The sequence below is a fragment of the Medicago sativa genome, chromosome 1 (genome assembly GCF_051527215.1).
Source record: "Medicago sativa cultivar Bolivia chromosome 1, Bolivia_mono, whole genome shotgun sequence".
NCBI classification, from domain to species: domain Eukaryota; kingdom Viridiplantae; phylum Streptophyta; class Magnoliopsida; order Fabales; family Fabaceae; genus Medicago; species Medicago sativa.
The window spans coordinates 76,584,772-76,593,231 of NC_140749.1; the positions used below are offsets into that span (position 1 = coordinate 76,584,772).

Below are 8,460 nucleotides of genomic sequence, written 5' to 3' on the forward strand. Positions count from 1 at the left end.
TGCTGTCAAATGGGGATAACGGCGCTGACGTGGCAGATGACGTGGCGATGACAAGTTGTCACTTTTTAATGACTGTACAGTGCCACGTAGGATAATTAACAATTTTAATTAATAAATATTAAAAAATTAATAAAAAATATTAAAAAATTATGGAAAAATGAAAAATTAATAAAAAAAATTTAAAAATTCTGGAAAATTGAAAAATTAAAAAAAATTAAAAAAATCTGGAAAATTGAAAAATTAATAAAAATGAAAAAAATATTAAAAAAATTCTGGAAAATTGAAAAATTAATAAAAATGAAAAAAAATATTAAAAAATTCTGGAAAATATTTAAAAATTCTGGAAAAATTAATAAAAATAAAAAAATCTGAAAAAATACGGATTTTTTAAAAAGAATATTAAAAAAATTTCCGTATTTTTTTTATTTTTATTAATTTTTCTAGAATTTTTTAATTTTTTCCATATTTTTAAAAAAATTTCATTTTTATTAATTTTTCAATTTTCCAGAATTTTTTAATTTTTTGTTTCAATTTATTTTCATTTTTCAATTTTCCAGAATTTTTTAACATTTTTTTAAATTTTTTTTTTTTCATTTGCAAGTTTGCTTATTGCATAGATGGATTGAGTTGTGTAATTGCTTCTCTCATTCCGTTTGGTTTCATTGATTATGGGTATGGCTATACAAAAAAATTGAAAAAAATGTTAAAAATTTCTAGAAAATTGAAAAATTAATAAAAATGAAAAAAAATATTAAAAAATTCTTTAAAATTGAAAAATTAATAAAAATGAAAAATTCTGAAAAAATACGGAATTTTTAAAAAGAAGATTAAAAAAAAATTTCCGTATTTTTTCAGATTTTTTTTTTTATTAATTTTTTCAGATTTTTTAAATATTTTCCATATTTTTTTCATTTTTCCAGAATTTTTTAATATTTTTTTCATTTTTATTAATTTTTCAATTTTCCAGAATTTTTTAATATTTTTTTTTCATTTTTATTAATTTTTCAATTTTCCAGAATTGTTTAACATTTTTTTCAATTTTTTTGTCATTTTTCATTTTTCCATAATTTTTTAATATTTTTTATTAATTTTTTAATATTTATTAATTAAAATATTTAATTATCCTACGTGGCACTGTACAGTCATTAAAAAGTGACAACTTGTCATCGCCACGTCATCTGCCACGTCAGCGCCGTTATCCAAATTTGACAGCAGGGACCAAAATTGTGGATGGAAAATTTTAGGGGGACCAAAATTCAAAGGAAAATTTTAGGGGGACCAAAACGAAAATTCGCCATATTTATAGGGACCAAAAACATATTTAACCCTTAATTAATTAACATATCTAACATTATTAAATTAATCAAATAACCATATATTATGAGCAAGAGCAGATAGCTAGCTTCCATGCCCATGTGTTATTCCTCTGTCTGCATGTACCTAACTAATTTATCTTTCTTGCATTTTCATTCACTCTCTCACCCACCCCTTCTTTCCCCATTTTCTTATTTCTATATCATATATTGAGCCAAAGAAAAGTGGAGAAAATAAACAAGATCAAATAAGGTATCAAAGAAAAATATGGAAGGAATCACAGTTAGTGCTTACAAGGGTTTAAAGGAATATTGGCAAAGAAAGGGATACAAAAGAATAAATGGATCAGGCCGAAGAAGAAGAAGAACAAGCAAAGTTGAACTTGGAAGCACTCAAACCCGAAAAGGTCGATTTTGGAGGTGGAAGATCAAACTATCACCTAAGATCCGAATCAACAGAATCAGAATCCCTTCCCCTAAGAAGATGTTGCTGAGGGCAAGAGATGCATATGTAAACATGATGTTGGGTTTGGCCAACTCACGGGTTATGACCGTGAGTGGCTCGGCCTCTGGGTTTGGTGGGGCTCCTCTACCAGCAGGATTCACAGGGGATCCTGGTTTTAAAAGAGCCCCACCTAAAGAATATGATGAGAAGATGATTTTGCAGGTCTACAAATCGATTCTCATGGGGCATGGAAACTTAGAAGTTGCTTGCCGGCAGTGATGGTAAGAAATTAATTAAGATTAAGATAATAAAAGACAAACCGCAAACTTGGTTTGGTCTTTAATTGTTGCCGTAGCTTTTCAGCTTCCCACCGTTTTCACCAAGAATGATGCATTCACCTTTTCAAAATACCCGTGTCAATTTTTTTCTATTCACTTTTTTTATAGTTTTTATTTTTTTTATTTTTAGATTATTAGTAATGTTATGGGATTTATTTTTTAGCAATGATTCTATATCTATCAACTTGATAGAGAATTCTCGGCATAAAAAATAAAAAACTAGATAGATTGATTAGATTTAGATTCTTAGTTCTTAGTTGGGCTTAACATGTCAACGTCACAGCAATATATGGGCAAAATCTGGCGAATAGAGCACCATTAGTTCTTAAGTTTTACCTTGTATTGTAAAATTGATGAAATAAATGATATGGGCATTTGTCTTCTCTTTTTATATTGCTTTCTAGTACTAAGATTTAGTGTACACCCTCCGGTCACTATTATAAGCAAAAATCTACATTTTAGATTCATTCATTTAATGATGCACATGGTCTTTATTATAGACCATATACATCATTAAATAAATGAACATAAAATGTAATTTTTTGCTTATATTAGTGCCGGAGGGTGTATGTATATATGCATGTGTACATATGTGAAGTGTAACACCGAAATAAATGATATGGATTTGCAATAGTATCTTTATTCTAAGAAACCAAAATGAATATATTAAACAAAAAGAGCACCAAACCAACAAAATGAATATTAGGCTAGGACTCAAAGTATGGTAGAACTAAGGTTACAAGGAAGAGAATAGTTTGACATTATTGACTAACCGTTAAAACATGACTTTTTCACTCCTTTCATAATACACTTAAAACTCTATAAATTAATAATGTCAGGACCGGAGAAATTTATTAATTTAGAGTTATTAATTTATCGATAAATTAATAATTATTAATTTAAAGAGTTTTTAAGTAATTATAATGTACTTACCAAAAAAAAAAGAATTACGTTGCAGCGAACCTTGTGACTCAACGTAAATTAGTAACTATTGTGTTCATATGCATTGGAAATCAATAATGACTTTTGAAGTATAGTAAATGTAAACAAGAGGAACAAATGTGTTCAATGTATTCTTCATATATTTTTTTTCAGTTTCTATGAATTATTAATTTATGATTTTCTTGGGACCGAAAATTATAAAGGGATCTCCCTAAAAATTATTATCTTATTATTTTATCGACTTTTTCAATTTTTTACATTGGCCCAAGTCGGGACCGGACAAATTTATTATTTTAGAGAGTTTATTAATTTACCGAGTATTAAATTAAAGAGTTTCTACTGTACTTAAACACTAGCAAACTAAATCAGACAAAGTAAATAGTGACTCTTCTTAGAACCACTTTCTAAATGTGCAAATGTTGAAAGTGATCTACTATGTGCAACCTATCGGCTGATCAAATGCCCAACCATTAGCGAATAAGAGACGATATGCACTCAAACAAGTCACAACCCACAAAAAGATGGTCCACATTTACCTTCTGCCAACATTCACATGTACAAAAGTTTGAATTAACCTTGATACATCCACGACGAATCAAATTATCTTTTATTGGTAAACCGTTTTGAAGCAGCCTCCACGCAAACAATGTAACCTTCAACGGTACACTTTTATCCAAACAATATCATATAAGAATGATATATCCCTTAACATTTTCGTCGCTAATATTTGATAAACGCCATGCACCGAGTACCCTCTATCTAGATCTAGTTTCCATTTCCAGATGTCATCCACACAATTATGCACACAAAAAAATGTTAGTAAACAATAAGAGACTACACTCCCCCACCTGCTCCTCATCTCACGTTAACAACCTCCTTTGTCACTTTCACTCATATTCTCCTACACTCTTACCTAAAGAACACCTCTATGCCACCGTTATAGACTTGTTATTTGCTAAGTCAAATAGCCTTGTAAATCTGTCACACAGAACACCACCATCTAGCCAACAAAAAGAAAAAGAGTTTGTCCCATCTGCAACCAATCACATCAGATTATCATTAAACCAAATGTCTATCCCCATTCCTACTCCTCTACTAAAATATGTAATGTCTCTCCACCATCAAGAGCATAACATGCCTCCCTCCTTCACTCTTGCACCCTCTTCCATATGACACGCAACTAAGACCTTAAATCATAAACTCGACCACTCCTTCATTAACCTCCAATACCACTTCCCTAATAACAATCTCATATTAAACTCTTTACTCCACTGAATCCTCAAACACCATTTCTTCTTATAAAGACACACAATATTACATTTAATCCAAGCAATTTTTTTAATATCCACACATCCCCACTCGCCCACCCAAAAAAAATATTTAAATGCATTAGCCATTTAGCCTTTTTTTTTTTCTTTTTCAAATTGATTTTCTTAAATTGAGGGTATTTTTGATGAACCGCGTGTTCAATAAAATCAAGGTGACACCATAATATTATTAAATCTAAAGGTAGTATTTTGCCTAAATTTGTGGTGGCTACTAGTTACCACTATTTTCCTAATCTCGTCGTGAATCTAAACATTTCTATATTTTTTTTAAACATGTCTAGATAGTCTTCTATCAAGCAAAATATCTAGTGAGAGCGTTTTCTAGATAACAGCTCACTAGAGTATGCTTCTATTTAATGTCATTCTAAATAAACGCTCTCATTCCGATGATTGAAATTCAATTTTTTCGCTCTTACTATTTTTGGATCCCATTTGTACAACTTTTTTTTTTATGAAAAATGTATAGAGGGACATTTTGTCTCTTTAGTCACTATTGATTTTGATGTTTGAGAAATTAATGTTAAAATATATTAACGTAAAGTTATTGATGGGATGCATTTAGCAACTTTTTTGAGATATTAGATTGGAGAGATTGTTTTGTCAAAAAAAAAAAAAAAAGATTGGAGAGATTGAATAACTTGTTTTTAAAAGTCTCTTTACCAACATAATAGAACAAACAATAATTAAAGATGGATAGTGAGTAAGCTCAACCCATCACACAAACCTAAAATTTTAGAGAAATGATATTTTAACAACCACTTTTTGACAATTTTTTGACAATTTTCTCTCTCATACTCACATGATGTTGTTATCCTCTCTCTTCCTTTTTCTCTCTCCATTGTTTTTGACCAATAAGAAGTGAGAAAAACAAGGTTGTCAACAAAGTTGTCATCAAATGGATGTCAAAATATCATTACTCAAAATTTTACTGGGTGATTTGTTTTGTGGAACAAATGAAAAAGAGCCACGTCGAATCACATGGTTGGGTTGAGTGACAAGATCCTTCTAAACACATTAGTTTTTACATATTGTCTTTGAATCTATATCTTGTTTTTTTTTCTTTCTTCTTTGCTATATTTTTACTTCATCTAAAAATATAGCAAAGAAGAAAGAACAAAAAAACCACAAGATAGATTCAAATCAAATAACAGTTCAAAAATAAGATATTATATGGGGATCCTTATGATTGAATATGTGTGCACGACTTCTACTTGAAAAATATGAAGAAGGATCAAATTGTACTCCTTTTTAATCAATGGCACGCAAACAGATATGAAGAATATTCCAAAATAGATCACACGTACGGTAAATGAAAAAAAAAGACAAAATGAATGAAATAAAAGATGGCAAGATGATAGAAATGGAATAAGGATGTCACTACTAGGTTGTTTGGGATCTGGATTCCATAACTTTAATGAGGGAAAAGTTATGTAACTTTGTTCAATATTGACCCTTGGTTTAATCTCATGGTACAGAATTTGACACATGTCCCAGCCTTCTTTTGTGTTAAAAAACATAAACAAAAAAATATTGAGATCCATCTTACAACCCATATTCATGACCCATTTTCCTCTCCACAAACCGCTGTGCGTCGCCGTCCTGCTCGTCGTAATTCTAACAAACGTCGCTCAACCTGTCGTCGCACCTCTCGGCGTTGGTGTTTAGATCCACGCATTTCCTTTCCTTGTCGTTATCATTTCTGTTCTATAACATTACACAGAACAAACACACCATATGTTGGAAGAAAACACAAAACAATGTTACACATACTAAATGAACACAACATGCTTCCACGGAACATACAACAGAAACAAACGGCCATGCTTTGGATTAAAGCAGGAAGTTAAAAGGGTATTAAAAATGGCGATTTTCTAAATTGTCTTCTATGGTATCTTGATAGAAAAAATTTGAGACATTGGAATGAAAAAGAGTTACAAATATTAGAAAACATTGATTTTTACCAGTAAGCTTTTAACAGGACGGCGGTGAGCAGCGACGGTTTAAAGGCAGTAGTTTGTGGAGGAGAAACGGGTCATAAATATGGGTCATGGTACAAGTATCGGGTTTTGTGAAATGGATCTCAATTTTTGTTTAAGTTTTTTTAACACAAAAAAAGGCTGGGACATGTGTCAAATTCTGTACCATGAGATTAAACCAAGAGCCAATATTGAATAAAGTTACATAACTTTTCCCTCAATAAAGTTATGGAATCCGGATCCGGTTGGTTGTGTACAGGGTGTTTATATATTTATTATTATGTGCAACATGTTTACCAAGACCTTTTTTTTTTTTTAGTAAATGTTTACCAAGACTTGCAACTATGAAGCTCGGATACTTCAAAACGGAGACGTACCCGTATCAGATACGTATCGGATACCGATACTCCACGGATACTCGCGGATACGCACCCACGAAGTATCCGAATTAATTATTTAAATTTTTAAAAAATATTTTAACGGATACTTATACGATATTCTGCAGATACACACGGATACTTATAAGATACTTCACAGAGACATATCCTAGAAAAATATGAAGAGTAAAAAAGTGAGACAATGTTGTAAACATTCAGTAGAGATATATATGATTCAATTTTAGATATGCATCACTATAATTGTTTCTCGATGAACCACTTAAAATTGTACTTCTTGTGAATGAAAGTAACGAGAGAGAGATGATTCAGTTAATTAACATTAGATAAAATTTGTGTTGAGTTCTTTTAATCAATGTTTATCTTCTTCAAGTATTTTACATACATATAAGTTTTAGTATAAATTTTTTGTTAACGTATCTTAGTCGTATCGTATCCTAAATTTTGAAAAATTCGCGTATCCACGTACCCGTATCGTACCCACACTCGTATCCGTATCCGGGCTTCATAGCTTGCAACCTATAGCCTCCGGGTGAATTATAATTTATAAGTAAAATTTACTTCATATATTTTAGAATGCATGTAAAGTCTATATAATTTTTTACTTAAGTGATTGAATGTATGTAAAATCTATATAATTTTTATTTTGATTTATTCATTTAATTGATCTATTGTCTGCAACTTACAAAGAGATGAATATGCTTTGAGAAACCTATTATCATGCTCTACATATTTTATCGGGCTCTGACTCAATTTCAACAAATAAAGTAAAACAAGATTTGCATACAAAGCATATACACTTGACTTGACTGAGATGGGAAAAAGTAAAACAAGATTTGCATACAAAGCATATACACTTGACTTGACTGAGATGGGAATCTTCGTACGTCACAAACATCTATGAAAACAAACTGTTTATAGGTCAATATTTGACTAAACGATAGTAGCATGAACGTGAAAACAAAAGCCCTTCTCATAAACAAGTTTTTAAACACAAAATCGTATTTTTTGTGTGAAGGATAAACTTCGGCTCTGTTTGGTAAGCCCACCAAATGAGCTTATAGCTTATAAGCTCGTTTGACAAAATAAGCTCTTTTTGGTAACATTTTTTTACAACGAGCTTATAGCTTATTTCACGAATTTCCACGAGCTTATAAGTTATTTTTCAGAAGCTATTCCAAGTAGCGTTTGAGCTTATAGCTTATTATCATTTATTCCATTTTTACCCTTATTATTTTAACTAAAATCCATATTTACCCTTTATAATTTATTATACTTGAAAACTAATAATATAACGTTATTGTGCGACGTATTTTTTATACTACAAAGTATGCATGCTTTTATTTAGCACTCTTTCAATGTATTACAATGCAAATGACACCATTTCGTTTCATGTAATGACACATGCAATTTTTTATATTTCCCAACTAATAAAAAAAAGTTTAATTTTCCTGGGTATATACTGACTACCAATTTTATTTTATTTTGTGTTATTCTTTTAACACTTTTTTCTTCTAATCTTATCGATGATTATTTTTAACTTTGTTTATAGGATAAAATTTTATACTTTAATCATTCATAAAGTATAAAAATTGAATGAAATAAACTTAAAATAATTTCTTAATGAAAAATATATGTTGATTATATTAATAAATTTAAATGACTAAACATCTTAAATATTAATTGGTATAGATTGTATTATAAACTCTTAAAAACATTATTA

The 8,460-nt window shown here is 29.9% G+C and overlaps 1 protein-coding gene across 1 annotated transcript; it reads left to right on the forward strand.

Moving 5' to 3' along the window:
• The first annotated feature begins 1,380 nt into the window (after positions 1-1,380).
• LOC146957561 (uncharacterized) lies at positions 1,381-2,487 on the forward strand. The gene has a single exon (XM_085737141.1). It carries the CDS (start codon positions 1,582-1,584, stop codon positions 2,035-2,037), a length of 456 nt encoding a protein of 151 aa, XP_085593267.1. The 5' UTR covers positions 1,381-1,581; the 3' UTR covers positions 2,038-2,487.
• Positions 2,488-8,460: the final 5,973 nt, after the last annotated feature.

What these genes read in the sequence shown, in the direction of transcription:
- LOC146957561 (XM_085737141.1), top strand. Translation starts at nt 1,582, where the DNA reads ATGGAAGGAATCACAGTTAGTGCTTACAAGGGTTTAAAGGAATATTGG.